Source organism: Poromitra crassiceps (assembly GCF_964638095.1).
Source record: "Poromitra crassiceps genome assembly, chromosome: 6".
Taxonomy (NCBI): Eukaryota; Metazoa; Chordata; class Actinopteri; order Beryciformes; family Melamphaidae; genus Poromitra; species Poromitra crassiceps.
Window position 1 is genome coordinate 38466704 of NC_139627.1, and position 20907 is coordinate 38487610.

The following is a 20907-nucleotide window of genomic DNA, read 5'->3' on the forward strand; positions in this document are numbered from 1 at the left end:
TGCTAAACCCATCCTGTACCGGATGCCGTCTCTCCGACATATCTGACATATGTCACGAACAGCAACATCAAGCCATCTTGGCTAAATTGTGGAGTGTCTATGGGATCAAATAACAATCATGGCGGGGCACCTTTTTTCAAGCTTTATCTGGGGGGAGGCCCACAGACTGTGAAAACCCTGGTCTAGAGACTGTACAGGTACTATTACAGGCACTTAAACAGGTTGTAGATGTGTGCTGAGTCATGTTCTTCCTGCCCCAGGTGGAACCCTCGCTCGGAGCACCTCCAGAGAAAGACACTGAGCAGCAGGGGGCGCACCGGCTCCCTGGATGAGCTAGAGGAATTCGCCCGGTCCTATGGCTCCCGCCCCCAGCGGGCCGAGCCTCGAGACCGGACCTACGACCGCGACCACCTGAACGACAGCCCTCCCAACAGGCGTTTCTACGGAGACAAGGACGACGGCTGGCGTCGGCGCAGTCCCTCCCCTTTCCTGCAGAAGAGACGGGACACGTGGGACAGCGACCGCCCCTCTCGCCCGCCCCAGCGCCCGGCTCAGGAGGGGAGGGGCTACAATGACGCCTTCCTCAACAGCGTACTGGAGAGCAAGGCGAGAGGGCGGGGAGGGGACAGAGGGACCGGGAGGGCCGACGAGGACAGTGACACTCCCTCCAAGGGAAGTTCTAGAGGCAAGGGCAGCGACTGTTATTACAGCCGCTCGCCTAGCCAGCGTCCCGAGGAGGAGGACCCTCTGCCTCCGTACTCCGAGGTGGAGCGGTGCCGCAGGGGCGACTCGAACTCCGAGCGTTACCGCACAGTAGAGCCCCCCGGTACAGAGCGGTACAGGACCACTGACCCTGCCATGAGGCCTTTCTCCTACACACGCCCCCCCCTCCCCCAGGCAACGGCTCACACCTTACAGGGGGGCAGAGAGGAGTGGGACAGGAACCGAAACATGGTGAGTTACTTGTAGTAGGAAAAAGGACTCGCTTCCTCTGTAGCTCTTTGGTAAAGGAGCCAACAAATATTCTATTAGAAAATCCTGTAAACAGTTTGAAGTTGCTGTCTTATACTTGCACATAATCACACACATAAGTGTCTCTTTTTGTCAGTGGGCGATGTACATAGATGATTTTACACTGAATCATTATAAGTTCGTTTTTAAACATGATTTTAACAAGATAGCTGTAACATGTATGCTTAGCAAGTTGACAGTGCCTGATAGCAAGGAGAAATTACATTATACGGCCATTCCAATATGCATGTTGCCACAAACCATGCAGTCATTACACTGTTACAAATGCTTACTTTCTGACTAACTAAAAATCCAAATTTGTGATTTGCATCAATATCACAGTCACTACTAACAGAGCTCGAGCTGCATGATTTCTGTGAACGGTAACTAAACTTTGACACGTCAAGGACCAGGCAGGACTAACAGAGCAAAGAGCAGCATGATGGGCAGGTCTCTAACGTGTGGCTCTTGGTGTATTTCCTTAACAGAGCACTGCACTGAGCAGGGATTCTCTCATAGTGTGACACAGCGTTCGCCCGCACAGCACTGCCACTGTTGAGAATCTCACCACATTCATTTAAACTGTCCTGTGGCTATGCAGGAGGGACTAACTACTGTTCTGCCAGCATGCAGCCATATGAAGTGTGGCTCCTCTCACTGAAACAACAGCATTGGATGGAAAATCATAAGCACAAGGCATTATGTGCAGTGAGTTGTTTTAGTATAGGGCAGTTTATGGTTGTGTGTGTGTGTGTGTGTGCATGTAGCATACAGATGGTGTGTGCGTGTGTGCGTGCATGCGTGCGTGCGTGTGTGTGTGTGTGTGTGTGTGTGTGCGCGCGTGCGTGTGTGTGTGTGTGTGTGTGTGTGTGTACATGTATATGTGTGTGAAGCCACAGCCTTGTTAAGTGACTGGACTTGTACCTGTGCCAAGATATGTTTTTATCTGTCAAAGCCAATTTCAGAATGAGTCTGGTCTGAGTTTGTATTTCCAGGTTGTATAACACCAAGCGGGAACTTGTATTTTTCCCTGCACACTTCAAACCTCTCACTCAATACGCTGAAACTCAGGTTCACTTTGTGTTTGTGTGTTTCTGTCTGTCGTGAAAGATATTGTACTGTACCTTGAATTTGTACTGGACATTTTAATTGCACTGTTAGTAAGTACCCAAGCCCACACATTACATAAACCAGCCTCTAGGTCTAGGCTTTATGGTGGGCTTTGACACTGTGCCATTGCATACATTTGCATTTCAATTGTTTTGACATGAATGGTTTTGATATAAAATACCTATTGTCTGTCATAGAATGGCTATGTGTGGTTATTATGTCTGATAATGTGCTTTGATAATGTATGTGTACCCTGGACAAAGAGTGTGTTTCTTATCATTGCTTATCAAAAAATACACAGCTAAATACACACTGCAGTGCTGTTCACAAGCTTCATCTGCAGTATAGTACACAATCTGCACAATTATGTCAAAGCACGGGAATGCTTTAAAATATATTCATTAAAATGCATCATAATCTCACTTAACTATGATTTATCATCATTTGTTCGAGCAAAATGAGACGAAATGTTTGGGGAAATAAAGCAGAAGTAGGCTACGTTTCCATGATGGAAGATAGACAGTCCAAGAGAGCAGGAGACAGAAAATGAATGACGCTTCCCTCCCAGATACAGACAGCACAATGTCAGGAAGGAAGAGGGGAATTGGAGCATCTAAAAAGGTTTGAGAATGCAGCAACAGTTGGAGACAGATGGGTTGGCAGGGCATTTCATTATGCAGCATTTTTCACAGGATTTCAAGCACAGTTCAATGAGTAGAGAGGAGTACTTGAGTTGAGCTCAGGCGGCCATGTATTGTGTAAACTGTTGCGCTCTCTAGGGCCTATGTGCTTGATAAGAGATGTAAACATCCACACACAAAGAAGTCCAACACTTGTCTGACGTGACTCATCCTGAGAATGAACTTTAAACTGAACCTGTTTGCTGGAGTGAATCAACTCATTTGCAGAAGGCTGTTGTTCTGTCCTGGCAGGCAGGCTGATCTGCATCCTCTTACCTTTGTCACTGTGCCCTTTCCTTTCTGTCTGCAACACACTCAAAATTGCATTCCAATCTCCCAGGCTTCAGCCTTTGTAAATGTAATTACGGTATTAAACTTTTCACGTTTTTCACCCACCAGGGGTAGAACACACGTCGAGTCATAAGACTAGATTGACGAGATCAGTGATTCTCAACCTTTTTCATATCAAGATCCCCTAATTTAATGCAGATGTAGGTCACAGACCACAATTTAATTATATTTTTTCTAACGTAGTGGTTCTCAAACCTTGTCATGTCAAATACCACTTTAATGGGTCCTTGACACGACATGATGACAAGTTAATAAGGTGTACAAATTAGACAACACAACAGACCCCCTTTTGATAAGATTGTGTGTCCCAGGGTCCCCCATCTAAGCTATTAGCTTTTGTGACGACCCTCCCACTCTGGCCCTGCCTGGCAGGAGCCCGATGTTGGGCTGATTGGGTGCACCTAGGCCCGGAGCACTCAAAGTGGACCTTCACACGATTCTGCTCTCTCGCGGCCGATGGACATTTGTGTTCTGTTCGTTTCGTTTGTTCTTCCTGCTCTTCCTCCATGGTGTGCTGCACCTGTCGTGAGGCGGGGTCAGTGATGTGACGTCACCTGCCTGGGGGATGGGATCTGTACCACGGACTCTGCGTGGGAACCATAGCATAGGGAACACCGTTCGTACAGGTGGAGGGGGAAAAAACACTCGTAGTTCACAACAAGGAATTTACGCAGACCAATTAATATGCAGTCCTAAATGACAACCAATGTTATGCAGAGTGGCGTCTACGTGGCTTTTTTTATACAAATGTTGAGTTTTTTGAGCAAGTCGAATCGCCTAAAAGTCGGAGAGATAGCTACGGTGCTTCCGCGATAGGATAAAGAACATGGAGATGGGAAATATGATATTGGTGGCGCTACTGCTGGCTTTCCTACCAACAGGTAAGGCTTCGAAATATTTCCAATAATATCAGTAACCGTAGGGAATATTGTGCCCGGGTACAGTTGCACCACGGACTGTTTTAGCTGATGCACTATCTGATTCAGTTCCTGTTTGAGTCATGTCAACAACCTGTCTGATTATTGCGTATCCTAAATAAACAGGTGAAGCAAATAGAACTGCGTTCTTATTTATAATCAGACAACCTTTCCTCTTCCTCAATGACGACCATACGTGTGGACTGTCCCGCCGAGGGATGCACGTATGTGGCCGCGCACACGGAGGCTACGATTGTAGCAGCTATGCTCAACATACATGCTACTACGCACAGAGCAGCCCCGGGAGCGTCGGAAAAGCTCAGGCGCCCTTCCGTAGGACTGGCCGGGACTGCCGAAGCCTGGTCGTACTTCGTGACCCGTTGGAGCGAGTACAAGGTAGGCACCAGGCTCGCCGGACACAACGTGGCTACACAATTACTAGAATGCTGCGAGGAAGATTTGAGGAAGGACCTCACCCGCGCGGCGGGGAAGAGTCTGATAGACAGTGATGAAAAGAGCATCCTCGCTGCTATGAAAACGCTCGCCGTCCGTGCAGAGAACACCATGGTGGCTCGTGTGGCTCTGGCCAATATGTGCCAAGGACACGAGGAGTCCATCCGATCATTCCATGCCCGCATCAAGGGACAGGCAGACATTTGCAAATACAGTATGGAATGTACCAGAGCAGGATGCGACCAAATCAATGACTTCACTGAGGAGATACTACGGGACGTAATTGCACGCAGGATCGCAGACCAGGAGATACAACTCGACCTGCTCGGAGAAAAGAATCAGGACATGCCACTGAAGGACATGATAGAGTACATTGAGGCCAAAGAGTCTGGCAAACGCTCAGCATCACGCCTGCTCGATCCACAGAGCATAGGCGCAGTTGGCAGCTCATACCGACGGGGAAGACAGCAGGACGCCCGCATCAGAGGAGGAGCCAGACCGGAAAGACCAAAGACCAAGCCCGGTGAGATATGCATCTACTGCGGCGAGGCAGGCCACGGTAAGGCTCCCCAGTGGCACACCAGACGCTCCGAATGCCCCGGGTACGGTAAGAGATGTCACAAATGTGGCCGTCAAAATCACCTCGACAGGGTCTGCCTGGGCGGCCGGCCGGTCAAGCCCCCATCCGCGGACGCTGATGAGGCGCGTGATGAACAGGCGACGGCCTCCGTCGAGCTATGCACACTCACCGGGTCCAGCGCAGGCGACGACCTGCACACCTCCGCGAACTACGCACGTCCAATGAACGTCCAACGTCCGACGAATGAACGTCCAACGTCCAACATCCAACGAACGTCCAACGAACTACGCACACTCCCCCTCGCTCACCACCTGTACGATGACATGTGCGACAAGTGGATGAAACGCGCGTCCAGCCCTCAGCCGTACGTCAACCTCACACTCACCAATGTGCGCGAGGACTACGAGGCGCTGGGTTTCGACCTCCTGAGGCGCACCCGCGCAGTGACTCTGCCCGCCATGGCCGACACAGGGTGCCAGAGCTGCCTGATCGGTGTCAAGGTCACCCAACAGATGGGCCTGCGTACAGAGGACCTCATACCAGTGTCCATGACCATGAGGGCTGCGAACAACGAGGGGATCCGGATCCTCGGGGCCGCGGTGGTCAGGTTCGCCGGCATCGACGACAATGCCCGGAGATTGGAGACACGCCAAATCGCGTACGTGACGGACGCCTCTGACCGCATATTCCTCTCCCGCGCAGCCTGCGTGGACCTGGGCGTGATCTCGAGCAAATTCCCGACGCTCGGGGAGGCAAACCTGGCGACCTCAGAGTCATGCGACTGCCCACAGCGCGCGGAACCCCCGGCCATGCCAACTGCACTTCCCATGCCGGCGACCGAGGCCAACGTGGAGGCGCTACGGAAGCACTTGCTCGAGATGTACGCTCGGAGCACGTTCAACACATGCCCCCACCAGCTCCTGCCGAAAATGACTGGCCCGCCGCTCCGCCTCATGCTCAATGAGGATGCGACACCCGTCGCCTATCACACCCCCATCCCCGTGGCCGTGCACTGGCAAGATGAAGTGAAGGCGGGCCTCGACCAGGACGTCCGCCTTGGCGTTTTGGAGGAGGTACCCATCGGCACGCCGGTGACATGGTGCCACCGCATGGTGATCTGTGCGAAGAAGAATGGCAAGCCACGGCGCACTGTCGACTTTCAAGCCCTGAACAAACATGCATCCCGTGAGACCCACCACACGCAGTCCCCGTTCCACCAGGCGAGGCGCGTACCCCACGGGAAACGCAAGACCGTGTTCGACGCATGGAACGGTTACCACAGCGTCCCACTGCACGAGAACGACCGCCACAAGACGACCTTCATCACCCCATGGGGGCGCTACCGGTACCTCGCGGCCCCGCAAGGCTACACAGCGTCGGGGGACGGCTACTCACGGCGGTATGACGGCGTCGTCGCAGGCATCTGCAACAAGACCAAGTGCATAGACGACACCCTGCTGTGGTCTGACACGATCGAGGAGAGCTACTTCCAGGCGGCCCAATGGCTGGACATCTGCGGCCGGAACGGGATCATCCTCAACCCGGAGAAGTTCGTCTTCAGCGCGTCCACGGTAGACTTCGCGGGCTTCACGATCACCATGACCGACGTGCAGCCGTGCAGCCGCTTCCTGGAGGCGATTCGCAGCTTCCCGCGGCCGCGCAACGTGACCGACGTCAGGTCATGGTTCGGGCTGGTCAACCAAGTGGCCTACGCTTTCAGCATGGCCGAACGAATGCTGCCATTCCGGGGGCTCCTGAGGAGCGGGGCACGCTTCGAGTGGTCCACGGAGCTGGAGGACATCTTCTGCGAGTCAAAGAGCGTGATCGTCGGGGAGATCGAGCGCGGCGTTCGCATCTTCGATAAGTCCAAGCCGACATGCCTCGCCACGGACTGGTCGAAAGAGGGCATTGGTTTCTGGCTGTTCCAGAAGCACTGCCGATGCACGCCTGTGAGGCCCTTCTGCTGCACCGATGGGTGGAAGGTGACTTTGGTCGGCAGCAGGTTCACACATGCGGCAGAATCCAGGTACGCACCCGTGGAGGGCGAGGCCCTCGCTGTCGCAGACGCCTTGGACAAGGCGCGCTACTTCGTGTTAGGCTGTGAGGACCTGATCGTCGCGGTTGACCACAAGCCGCTGCTGAAACTCCTGGCGGACAGAGCGCTCGACGATATCCCCAACCCCCGCCTCAGGAATCTCAAGGAGAAGACCCTCCGCTACCGCTTCCGCATCGTGCACGTCCCGGGCATGAGGAACAAGGCCGCGGATGCCATGTCACGCAGGCCGGTAGGCACCACACGACCATCACTCATGGACCTCCCCGATGACAAGGCCGCTGCAATGACCCACCTCCCGCCCAGCACACACGCTGATATCCTGGCCCTCATCCGGCAGGGCGAGCCGGAGGGCAACGACGATGCTGAGGAGGATGACCTGGCCTGGTGCGCTGCGGGCCTCGAGTCGCTGCGGTCCGTAACCTGGGATCGCGTCAGGGAGGCCACCAGCGACGACGACGACATGCGCACGCTGGAGGAGATGGCGGCAGATGGCTTCCCCGACTCAAGGATGGGGATGCCGGGAGCCATTCGTGACTTCCACCAGTACCGCGAGAACATCACATCGACGGACGGAGTGGTCCTCTACAAGGACAGGGTCGTCATCCCACCTAAGCTCCGCGGCGAGGTGTTGGGCGCCCTGCACGCCGCCCACCAGGGCGTTTCGATGATGACCGCTCGTGCTGAGTCCTCTGTGTTCTGGCCCGGCATGACAGCCGACATCTCCGCTGCTCGGAATAACTGCGAGCACTGTCACCGTATGGCGCCCTCTCAGCCCGGTGCGCCACCGACCCCCCCCATCCCGGCCGTTTATCCCTTCCAGGCGGTGTGCTCTGACTTTTTCATGCACAGAGGGGTCCACTACCTCGTGACGGTGGACCGATACTCGAACTGGCCGATCATCTCGAGGACGACGGGCGGCGCCACTAGCCTCATAGATCACCTGCGTCGTACCTTCGCGACGTACGGGACGCCTGAGGAGCTCACGTCGGACGGGGGACCGGAGTACACCTCCACCGAGACCAGATCGTTCCTGCGCAGATGGGGCGTGCACCACCGCCTCTCATCGGTGGCCTTCCCTCACAGCAACTGCCGCGCGGAGATTGGGGTGAAGACGATGAAGCGGCTCATTGCCGACAACACCGGCCCGAAGGGTGAGCTGGACACGGATGCTGTACAGAGAGCGGTACTGCAGTACCGCAACACGCCCGACCCAGACACAAAGATATCCCCAGCGATGTGTGTCTTTGGGCACCCGATACGTGACTTCATCCCGATCGTCCCCGGGAAGTACAGGCCGCACGAGACTTGGCGTGAGACGCTGATGGCGAGGGAGGAGGCCCTCCGCAAACGCCACATCCGCACGGCTGAAGTCTGGGCGGAGCACACTCGGCGCCTCCCGCCGCTCGTGGTGGGGGATTTGGTCCGCGTCCAGAACCAGACGGGGCACCACCCCAAAAAATGGGACAGAACTGGTAGTGTCGTGGAGGTGCGCCAACACGACCAGTACGTGGTCAAGATTGACGGCTCGGGCAGAGTTACGCTCCGGAACAGGAGGTTCCTGCGCAGATTCAGCCCGGTTCGCAGCGACCAGCCGCTGCCCCGATCGATCTGTGATGACCTGGCGCTGCGCGCCGCCATGCCGGCACCTGCCGCGATGCCGCGGCCACTGGACATTGACCCCCCGCTCCTGACGCCGGCGCCAACGAGCCCTCTCCGGCATATGCCTCGGCCCGACCCCGCTACGCAACAAGCATCATCGCCTGTTGGGCCCGTCGCCCCTGAGGCCCCGTTGCCCCCCCCCCTGCTGGCGCCCGCCGTCCCCGGGGCCCCGGTGGCCTCTCCCCTGCCGGTGCGGCGTTCCGCCAGGGCGGCCAGCGTGCCTGCCTGGCACAAGGATTATTCCATGGATTAGCCCTGCACAACACTCCACACTCCACACTCCACACTCCGCACTTTACACTTCACATTCCACGCCTTACGCTTTCGCTTTTCCTGTGGACTATTTTTGTGGATTAATTTTTCTGTGGACTATTTTTGTGGATTAATTTTTCCTGTGGACTATTTTTCCCATGGATTACTTTTTCTGCTTTGAGAGGACTCATCTGTGTTAATGTTTATTTGTTATAGCACTGATATTGTGTTGCACTGCTATGCACCTTATTGACAGCCTTTACCCTTATCTTGATAAAGACTCGGGGGGAGATAGGGAATATTGTGCCCGGGTACAGTTGCACCACGGACTGTTTTAGCTGATGCACTATCTGATTCAGTTCCTGTTTGAGTCATGTCAACAACCTGTCTGATTATTGCGTATCCTAAATAAACAGGTGAAGCAAATAGAACTGCGTTCTTATTTAAACCGATGTGTCTTCATTTATTCATGGAGGATATAGGCATAACCCGCCTTCGAAAAGTGTTCAAAGTGCCTACAAGTTAATTATCGACAGGTGTAAACAGGACAAGGCCGATCATTTGTCACGTGACTAAACACTGTTAACATGTTGGAACTAGAGAACTGAAGACAGGCCTGTTAAGATTTTCAAGAAGAAAACAACAACAAAACAAAGGGAAAGCCTTGACTCGAGTGATTTACTCAATATCGGCCAGTCTTCTGATCATGACAGCTATTGTATTATTACATGATAATGATGCCACCTTAGTATGTGAGCAGACTTCTGGAGTAAGCTGCTACCAGTCTGGTCAGATTCCATCTTACAGGAGCAAAACCTCTAAACTATTAAAGACATAGCAGCCTAATGTTTTTCTCCAATGTTGCAGTAAGATATTTGACTTGTGCTTATACTGAGGCTGCTGTTTACATATCCTCCTGTGTGTTTTTAGAGCTGCTGTCCATCCAGGTGATTGTTCCACAAACAGAGAGGAGTACAATGCTGTTTGCTTCTGTGATCCTACGCTGCGACTACTCCACCTCAGCAAACCCTCAAGAGGTGCTGGTCACCTGGCGCTACAAGTCCTTCTGTAAAGACCCAGTGCTGGAGTACTACTCCACAGGTGAGGCTGAGCTGGAGGGATACATACAAAGAGGGATCAGCATGCTGTGATGATGCCAAGGCACAGAGCACTTAGTGGGAACATGGTGTTGTCATAATCTAGGCTGCTGTACCTGGGAGCAAACAAAGAGTGGATTGTTGATTTTTTTTTTGTATCTACTTATTTATTTATTAGAATATAAGACTGAAGCTACAGTTTGGATTACATTCAAAACAACAACTAGTTTCACTTTCAGTGGAATGACGTTCATTCATTGTCATTCTTGGCTTGCCAAAACAAGATACTTTTGATCTGTCTCAACATGTTTCAGGGCCTACTCACAACCGAGGCCATACCTTGGATTTAGTTATTACTAGGGGCTTCAAGTCCTCTTCTGTGTCGACTATTGATGTCGCGTTGTCTGACCATCTTTGCATCTTTTTCGAAATGGAAATCTCCCCTGAGATCATTAATAGGTCACAAACCGTTAAAAGACGAGACATTAATGCAGGCACCAGCGCGCTGTTTATGGAGAGATTTTCTTTATCTCCTCCCACATCAGCTTCTGTCAATGAGATTCTTGATAACTTCAATTCAACAATTCTGAATACTATTGATAGTGTGGCGCCTGTTAGGTTAAAATTGCTGTCTGGCAAAATTAAAGCACCCTGGCGAAATTCTGCATCCGTTAGATGCAAAAAGAAAGATTGCAGGAAAGCTGAGCGTAAATGGCGGAAAACTAATCTTCACATTCACTATGATATTTACAAAGAAAGTCTTCACTCCTACAACCTCGAACTGAAAAGGTCGAGACAATCGTTCTTTTCCGAGATAATTAACAAAAATGTGAACAATGCACGCACTCTATTTGCCACAGTTGATAGACTGACTAATCCGCCTCTCTGTATAGCACCTGAATTCCTCTCTACTGTCAAATGTAATGAGTTTGCTGCCTTTTTTATGGATAAAATTATTAATATCAGGCAGGCTATTAGTGGCTCCACACCAAGAAATGCTGTGACATCATCCTACCCGCAGATCCCTAGTTCGATAAATTTGTCCCAGTTCAGCGTTATCGACCACGACATCTTAGAGGAAACTGTGCAAGGCCTTAAATCATCTTCGTGCTGTCTCGATACCCTTCCAACAAGCTTTTTTAAAAGCGTTTATAACTGTCTGTCGTCGGACCTATTGCAAATAGTTAATAGATCCCTTGTGACCGGCACTTTTCCTGAGTCCCTGAAAACTGCAGTTATTAAACCCCTACTAAAAAAGCGTAGCCTTGATGCATCGGTAATCAGTAACTACAGACCAATATCTAATCTCCCCTTTATAGCCAAAATAATTGAAAAGGTTGTTTACCTACAACTCAATAGATTCCTAACCTCAAATGATCTCCTAGATAAACTCCAATCAGGCTTTCACCCCCATCACAGCACTGAAACCGTGCTTACTAAAGTCATAAATGACATCAGAATGAACACAGACTCAGGCAAAAATTCGATTCTAGTGCTACTGGATCTTAGCGCTGCATTTGACACTATTGACCACTCAATTTTATTGGACAGACTGGAAAACTGGGTTGGGCTATCGGGTACGGTCCTCCAGTGGTTCAAGTCCTATCTTCAAGACAGGAAGTACTTCGTCTCCATTGGCAATTACACATCTGACCTAACTAGGATGACTTGTGGGGTGCCTCAAGGATCCATTATGGGGCCCGTTCTCTTCAACCTTTATATGCTCCCTCTAGGCCTAATTATGCAAAAAAACAAAGTAGCCTATCATAACTATGCAGACGACACTCAGCTGTATATAACTCTTTCCTCAGCTGACTATGCCCCCATAGAATCATTGTGCCAGTGCATTGATCAAATAAATAACTGGATATGCCAGAATTTCCTACAGCTAAACAAAGACAAAACTGAGGTGATCGTGTTTGGCCCCAAAGAACAAAGGCTTAAAATCACTGTACGCCTTGAGTCTCTATCCCTGAAGCCTAAGGATCAAGTCAAAAATCTTGGAGTTATTATTGATTCCGATCTCAATTTTAACTCCCACATTAAGTCAATTAGAAAATCTGCTTTTTATCATCTTAAAAATATAGCAAGAATTAGGGGATACATGTCCAGACAGGATCTAGAAAAACTAATTCACGCCTTCATTTATAGTAGGTTAGACTACTGCAATAGCCTTTTTTCTGGTCTCTCCAAAAAAGAACTTAGGCAACTTCAACTTATTCAGAATGCTGCTGCTAGAGTTCTAACGAAGACTAAGAAAGCTGATCATATCACTCCAGTTCTTAAGTCCTTACACTGGTTGCCAGTGTGTCAGAGAATAGATTTTAAAATACTGTTATTAGTCTATAAATCACTTAACGGCCTAGGCCCAAAATACATAGCTGAATTGCTCCCACGTTACGAACCGTCTAGAACTCTTAGGTCAACAGGGTCCAGCTTATTAACTGTCCCTAGGATCAAATCAAATCACGGGAAGGCTGCATTTACCCACTATGCTTCTGCTAGCTGGAACAAATTGCCTGAAGACCTCAGATCTGCCCCAACCTTACTTACTTTTAAAAATAGACTAAAGACTTTTATGTTTACCGTCGCTTTTAACTGCTGACAGCTACTATGCAAACCCAATGAGTCCTCTATAAGTTTGAGCTCTTTCTGCAACTGCTGCGCCTGTTGCTTATTGCACTTTTTATACTCTTTTTTTAAAGTTTTGTTGTGATGCTTTTAAATCTTTTATTTTCCTGTCAACCATTTTATGTGCTTAATGAAGTTGCTTAATGCACTTTTTATACTCTTTTTTTTGTGATGCTTTTAAATGTCCATTTTACTCTCTTCTTTTCTTTTCTTTTCTTTTCCTGTCAACCATTTTATGTGAAGCACTTTGAATTGCCTCTGTGTATGAAATGTGCTATACAAATAAACTTGACTTGACTTGACTTGACTTGGCTTGACCCCTTGCAATTAATATCAACATCATCATGATGTAAGCAAAATAAAGCATTCAGATCACCAGAAGGAAAACTACTATCTCCCTCTTCAATTCCCAACTATGCTGCACCACGCCACACACAATGCCAAAAATAGATAATTTATTATAACAAATAGACCATACACCACAACAAATTACAAAGTAGACAACAACCAACAAACACATCCAAAACCTGGGGCTTGTCAATGGCTATCCAGTTTCCAATGATTTCCGATTATCCAATGATTTAGCTTGATTATCCAGTTGGCAGCACATTGGTGGGTCAAAACAATTAAAATGTGGCTTTTGTTGTTGCTGTTATGATGGGGCTTTGAGCATTATAGCAATATGTAATGAATTCAACATCTTTCTATCTCTGTATCTCTCAAGGCTATCAGGCGGCTCTGCAGTTGGGTCAGGACCCAGCCAACGACTGTCCGGACCGCCAGCGCACAGTCCGCACAGTGATCCAGAAGAGGGGCACTAATGAAGCTATGCTGGGTGCAGATTATCGAGAGCGCAAAATGACCATTCAGAACAGTGAGTTTTGTCCCATCATAATAACCATCTCACTGTTTCAGTCGGAACTGAACTTCATTAACATTGAATTTAAAATCTTGAGTTAATGGTGAACTGTTTTTCATATTACACCGCAGCCTGTTTTTTTTTATATCCATGGTAGTACTGTACCACCCATGTGTTATGTGGAGGCAAGTACATTGATATATTTGCTAATTAATTAGATAATTTAATTACCTCATTAGTATAACGACCATAGTTGTGTTCTTTATCATGGTGATTATGGCGGGACATTAGGCATTTCATTAGGAGCTGAAGTGCCTCTTGGTGAAGAAATGAATGTAGTTCCATCACAAATGCCTGTAGTAAGACTACAGTATGTACTGTGTGGCAACTAAAACAAAGGATACACCAAAATACTTACAAAGGTTGGGAGATTTTCTTATCTTGTTGTCTTGTGTTATTTTTGTTGTAATTTTATGTTGTATTATATTCAATACTCGTGATATTCCCATCTTATCGTTATCCTTGCCACTGATTAAACCAATAAACAAGTCTTATTTTATATGATCTTAGGTAATGCTAATGTGTTGGTATGTGTCGACAGAGGCTGACCTGGTCATTACGGAGGTCATGTGGTGGGACAATGGTGTGTATTTCTGCGCCATTGATGCTCCTGGTGACACGACAGGAGACTCAGATCGTGAACTCAAGCTCATCGTTTACCGTAAGTGACCACAGTCGCTCACTGACATATTGAGCATTTTCAGAGGAAGAGGTGTTTGTTTCCCGAAAAGAGCTGGAAATATCACACAGAAGCATCACATTGTTCCCAATCTGTGACACGCCCTCGATGGTGACCCTTGACGCTTAACGCTGTTCCAGATTGGCTGACAGTCTTGCTGATCATCCTCGGTGCCTTGCTGCTTATCATGCTGTTCTGCATATGCTGCTGCCAGTGCTGTCCACAGAAGTGCTGCTGCTATGTCCGCTGCCCCTGTTGTCCACAGACCTGCTGCTGCCCAGAAAAAGGTAATAAAAATCATTGACCCCCTCAGTGGGTTAAGAGGTAAATTCACATCAGTCAATCAGGTGCCAGGCAATTTTCTCCTGTGTACCAAAACCATCAGACTTCATCACAGTTTACAGCCCCTGAAAAAAAATCATGTTAATTAAATAGTGAAGAGAAGTGAAACGTTTGTTGTAAAAATTGAACCTTATGTATGAACTCTATGCAAACTGTCTCAATTTGGAAGAATCCTGTCTGACAGGGATTATGTTTGATATATGCACTTTTACACTGGGTTTTGAAATCTTTTTTTAGCTAACTAGTTATAGCTTGCGAAACCAGGGAGGTAAAACCACTTGAGATCAAAATGATAATTGGAGCCAGGAGTCAAGAGAAGTCGCCATACACATATCTTTCCAAAAAAGATTTGCAGAGAGACTGCCTCATTATTTTACAGAAATATAGAAATTCATAGATGCAGGGTTCATGAGGACAGTGGCGTTTTGTGGAGAGACAATATCATTTATAGGTCTGACATGGCACAATCTGTATGTTTTGACTATGGTGTAGAAAAACACTTTCAGGGGCAGAGAGGAAAATCACCCAAGGCTGCAGCTGTGTAGGTCGTAGGTGACCTACAGAGGTGTCCTGTGTGCCTGTCTGTACATAGATCAGATCAGGATTGATCTATGTGTATGCAATTACGATTAATAACTATGTATATCTGCTTTATAGCTTATTGATGATGAAATAAAGCCAATGTAACTTAAACTTTCTCTATAAACCCCAAGGGGCAATTACTACATTAGCAGTGACCGTCACAAATACAATATAGAAATCACATTGAGTTACAATGTTGCAATGTCACTCACACCCTCCCTGCTCTGCTCTGCTCTCAGCGGTGATGCAGCACAGGATGCTGCGAGAGGCTCAGAAGGCTATGGCTCCCTGGATGCAGGGCCAACCCATTTACGCTCCCATCAGCTCCAATGCCTCATCCATGGGCCACCCTGTAGTCTCATCCATGGGGCACCCTGTCATGTACTCAGGTGAGTCACACAACAGCACAGTAATGGCTGGTGCACATTAGAGGATTTTAAAATCTGAACTGTTTTTAAAATTGGGGAGGCCACAGACATATAGACAGATTTAACCAATTTTCTTCTCTCAAATCGCAAACAAGCCCACACTACAAGTTTACAACATGCTGGTGCATCACACACTACAAGATTTTTATTCAGATTTCATGCATGCAGAGGCAGCAGTCAGATGTTTACGAACATGGAGGAGGAACAGATGATTTGGTGTGTTCAGTAGTTTGCAGTAATCAAAGAAATGTAAAGGCCAGACAAGTGTTGGATGGTTGGAGACACAGACAGGCAGAGCAGGCTGTCCGTTCCGGTGGACCATACAGGTGAGAAATAGTGGTTATAACGGTGGCAGGCAGCTATTGCTAGCCTAGTGCTAAAAGGTTTACCGTTGCTAGTTAATACTGTCAGTTGGCCTGACCAGGACATTAAAGTTGTATTGTCCAATGTTGAAAGACATAACGAAGTGACGTCGGCGTACAGATACTCGGAAATATCAAACACATGGTTATATTATGCAGAATGACGGGCTTGGGCTTGGCTCCGGTTGGTGACGCTTCACGGTCAGCTTGCTCTCATTGGCTATTGCGGGTTTCTGCTCAATATTCCATCGCTGTTCCTTTCACACTATAGGATTACGATTCGAGATCCCGCGATTGTTTGGAGGGCCGAATTTTACCCAAAATCGGACAAATTATCATATTTTTGATGCTTTGTTGCACTTTTTTTTGCTTACACCAACCACTATATGAATACAATTATTTCTGTTAAATAAAATGAACCCATTTGATTTAATTTACTTTGCAGGCTCATTTTCAGATCACCCTGACAAGCAGCACTTTGCCATGGCGCCCATGCACTTCCAGCAGCAGCCCCCTCCTCCTCCACCCCATGGCTTCAATGGAAACGGCAGCATGCACAGCAGCATGCATGGCACCAACCAGATGCTGGACTACCTGGAGGGCCAGGTGTGGGGGATGGACACTGGGCCACCTCTGATGTCTCCCCAAAACGGCCAGTATCAGCCTCATCCTCAGCCCCAGCCCCAGTATCAGGGTGTTCCTTTCACTCCCGGCCCCCCAAGCATGCTGTCGGCCCTGGACGAAATGGGGGTGAGAGGGGTGGAGAGAAGGGTGATAACCCTGCCTCCCATTGTCCAGCGTGTGCCCAGCCTCCGCAGGGGGCCTGGAGGTGGAGAGGCAGCCAGGGGCGGACCCAGAATCTCTAGCCAGTCCAGTGGGAGTTCAAACCGCACTGGTGGTGGAGGAAGAGGAGGGGGAGGAAGTCACCGCCGCGACAACCGCGCCTACAGAGACCCCTCTCCCCCCCGCCGAGGGATCTTGCGCGGCTACAGCGACGACTCCGACAGGGACAGCAGCCGAGGAGGAGGTGGTGGCGGCGGAGGGGCGCGTGGAAGGGCGAGGGACGAGAGAGGAGCCTCGGCCGGGAGGAGAGGAGGCGGGTCAAGGCCGCGCACCCGAAGCCGCGACGACCTGATGGAGGAACTGCGTCGCTCCGCCCCGAGGAGGGACAGGAGCTACTCGCCTCCCGCACGTCGACGAGGGTCCTGGAGCTCCGACGAAGAGGACAGCAGGAGAGGAAGGGGCAGCAAAGGGAGGGAATGGCCCGAGAAGCCGCCCAGCTACTCCTCCATTGAGAACCAGCCTGGACACAGTAATGGGAGGAGGAACTACGACCGCCTTTCTGTAAGAGATACAGACTAAGTACTCCATTCACACTCCATTCTGTATCATTGGCCTGTTCATCTCTTTCTTTCTTTGTATCGATTTTCTATCTTTTTTTATTCTTTCGGTGTGTTTTGGCTCTGTCTCTTTTACTGACCCTTACTTACACTACTCTCTGTCACTTCTCTCTCTTAGGAGAAAAGCTCCCGTAGCGGCACCAGCGTAGTGATCTGAAGCCTTTCTATGCTTTTCTACACTTGATGAATATTTCCACAAAGGTGATCAGGAAGACAGACAGTAGGTACCTTGATTTATTCAGTCAGGGTTGTGAAATATGATAGTGAGTGCTGACCACTTGTATTGTATTGTAATGTGTGGATATAGTTTTGCATAGTGCACTGTATGAACCCCTTTTATTGCTGCGCATGCAGCTATATTATTAATGAATGTGTTTTTGATGCTGGTCCAAGTTGTATCAATTTTTGTGTTTTCTGACTGGTGGTGGATAAATGTGTCCTGCTTTATGTATTTGTGAAGTGAAAGTTTTTGTTATGTTATGTTATGTTATTGTTTTTTTATGGGTGAAAAAAAATAATTATTACGTTTTTTGCTTTCGGATTTTTCTCCCATTTGCTCCCCAATTGTACTTGGCCAATTCCCCCTGCTCTCCCGGTCGTTGCTCCACCCCCTCTGCTGATCTGGGGAGAGTTGTAGACTGTAGCACATGCTTCCTCCGACACATGTGCAGTCACCAGTCGCTTCCTTTCACCTGACAGCGAGGAGTTTCACCGGCAGGATCATGCTATTCCCCCCAGTTCCCCTCCCCCCTGAACAGGCGACCAGAGGAGGCACTAGTGCAGCGACTAGGACTCATACCCCACCAGCTTCCCACTCTCAGACACGGCCAATTATGTCTGTAGGAACGTCTGACCAAGCTGGAAGTTCCACTACCGGGAATTGAACCTGGGTCGCCGCAGTAGTACTGTAGCCGAGTACTTTTACCTCTACACTATCCAGATGTCCCGTTTTTTTAAGTTTACTTTGTAGTCATGAACAGTTTTAACAAGCAGATTACTTAGCATGGTATCAAATGCTGTAAGCAGTTGAAATGTGTGCGTGTGTGTGTGTGTGTGTGTGTGTGTGTGCATGTGTGTGTGTGTGTTGCGTGAGCAAATATGCGTGGGTGTAGGTTTGGGTAGGGACGCTAGGGACGTGTCCCTACCTTTACCTTTTTTCTTCTTTTTTTGCAAGGCAGATGTTTTTGGGCGAAGCTTCAATATTCCACTAACTAACCAACTAGGGGTGACCACCCAAATCTGTGTTTTTATTTTACTTTACATCCCAGAACATGGTGCTAATAGTGTTAGCATTGTCCATCCACATACAGTTTAATGTTAGCATTTGAGCTAATGCTATTGTAACAAACTATATCCAGGATGCACATGCAACATTACTAATGTGTACGGCAACCATTTTAGGGCATCCTCCTACCTCAGAGTATTGGCTATCATTCCTCAGACTAAGCGTTGTCAGCTCTTGTGTATCACAGTTACACTGCATCGTGTGTGCTCTGAAACGCCTTCAGTCCTCACACGAAAACGCCGTCATTCCTCCAGCAACATGCCTCACTTATCACTCAAACTAGCTGTCAGTCATCACTCCGTTGTTTTTGGTTGTTCTTCCGTGTGTGATGGGGAAACCGCAAGAACACCTCCATGAATTGAGCATTGAGGCGTGAGGAGTGATGACTGACAGCTAGTTTGAGTGATAAGTGAGGCATGTTGCTGGAGGAATGACGGCGTTTTCGCGTGAGGACTGAAGGCGTTTCAGAGCACACACGATGCAGTGTAACTGTGATACACAAGAGCTGACAACGCTTAGTCTGAGGAATGATAGCCAATACTCTGAGGTAGAAGGATGCCCTAAAATGGTTGCCGTAAATGTGATTAATATGACATATTTTGGTGATGTACCCCATCAAATTGCTATAGCGGAGGCTAAATTTTGGCAAGGGAAAAACTGGCATGGCCATTTTCAAATGGGTCACTTCACCTCAAGATATCTGAATTAGGATGGATTCTATGGGTACCCACAAGTCTCCCCTTTACAGAAAAGTGAGCAATATGCTTATTTGAAAAATGTCATGGAATAGGAGGCAGAGTAGAAATGCATTACAAACATGATTAGGTATTGCACTTTCTGTGTAACTTTTGCCCCTTGTGCCAACATGCAATTTATCATTCTCTCATCATCAAATACAGTATGTAGACTAATTATTGTTAACTAGAAAGATTGTGCTTTGCAATCTCCCCAATATGTGTCCCTACCAAAGTCAAACCTATGCCCTTGCAAATATGTATTGATTTGTATACTTTCGCCTAATTTTATATACTATTTAAAGTTGTTTTTTTATCTTGATTAACAGTAAAAAATTTAAACAATAGCAATGAAATGCAACTCTACATGAACATGTTGATAGGGAGCTAGACACAGTAAGAGGACATGACGGTTTAAGTTGTGAAACACATACCTCTGACAAACAGCTAGTCAACTCCAACGCTTTTTTTTTAACTTCCATTAATGTCTGTGTTTGTAACAGGAACAGGAGCCGAGATGTGTTGTCATGAAATGTGCATCTTTTCCAATAAACCTGTTTAGATACCACTATTTTGAACTCGGATCATTTATCTACAGTACTTACACATTAGATGAAGTGGAGGGAGTTGTGCTGTGGCATTGTAATGTAAGCTCAAGTCTCTAGAACTGACCATGTACAGTAGATGGAGCAAAACACCACAACTTGCCGGTCTGGTTTAACATGGTCTAATATAGCTAACTGCTAGAGTAGCTAGAGGAACGTTTACAATTTTAAATAAGGACCAAACATTCCCGTGTGTGTTATTTCAATACACATAACTTTTTACACTTACACTTGAAAATAGCAAAATGTATTGTATTGTTACCATTCACCGCTTTCATGTAGTAGACTATGCTGTCGGGGTAAGTCTGACTCTACCACAGTCCAAAAGTTTTCTCCAAGTCTTATCGACTATCAAAAGGTTTTACAAGAATGAACGTGGGACTATGAAAGAAGATTATGGAGGTATATGAGGTATAGCAGTGTAGGTTGGACATAATTTCGAAATTTTCATAACTGATGCCAATGTCTGTAAATCTAATTTTATAGCAGTTTATTCAATGATACTTGCTGGGGCCAAAATCATTTGAGCATTTCTTCTCCGAAACACCTATAATCTGCTTCTGCAAATGAACACAATTCCTTACACACAATCATGTAATCCCAGGCAATTGCAGTCTCTGAAATGATGTGGTTAATATGCTGATGATTGTAGCCTATTTGACAACGTGTAATGAATCAAACTGTTGATTAGGTGCACAGAGATGGAAATCCCTATTACTGGCGGTAGGCCCTGCTTGTTCTTGGTCTCAATGCATCGTAGAGTCACCTATGATT

General features: G+C 48.1%; 2 protein-coding genes across 3 annotated transcripts in view; both read left to right on the top strand.

Annotated features, from left to right (window-relative positions):
• The window catches only part of ildr2 (immunoglobulin-like domain containing receptor 2), a gene marked incomplete at its 3' end in the record, with an annotated part of 13009 nt that extends 11474 nt beyond the window's left edge, over window positions 1-1535 (top strand). Inside the window, exons 9-10 of the mRNA XM_083639565.1 lie at window positions 261-954; window positions 1500-1535. Of these exons, the coding sequence (XP_083495691.1) occupies window positions 261-954; window positions 1500-1535 (730 nt within the window). The remainder of the gene's footprint in view (window positions 1-260; window positions 955-1499) is intronic.
• A 2296-nt stretch (window positions 1536-3831) lies between these two features.
• Window positions 3832-19994, top strand: ildr1b (immunoglobulin-like domain containing receptor 1b). Of its 2 annotated transcripts, none has more exons than XM_083638516.1 (8): window positions 3832-4033; window positions 10000-10170; window positions 13522-13671; window positions 14258-14377; window positions 14536-14682; window positions 15559-15708; window positions 16555-17453; window positions 17628-19994. In XM_083638516.1, exons 1-8 carry the CDS (start codon window positions 3979-3981, stop codon window positions 17664-17666), a joined length of 1731 nt encoding a protein of 576 aa, XP_083494642.1. In that variant the 5' UTR covers window positions 3832-3978; the 3' UTR covers window positions 17667-19994. The 2 variants fall into 2 exon arrangements, with proteins under 2 accessions (XP_083494642.1, XP_083494643.1); XM_083638517.1 differs by having other exon boundaries at window positions 16567-17453.
• The last annotated feature ends 913 nt before the right edge of the window (window positions 19995-20907 follow it).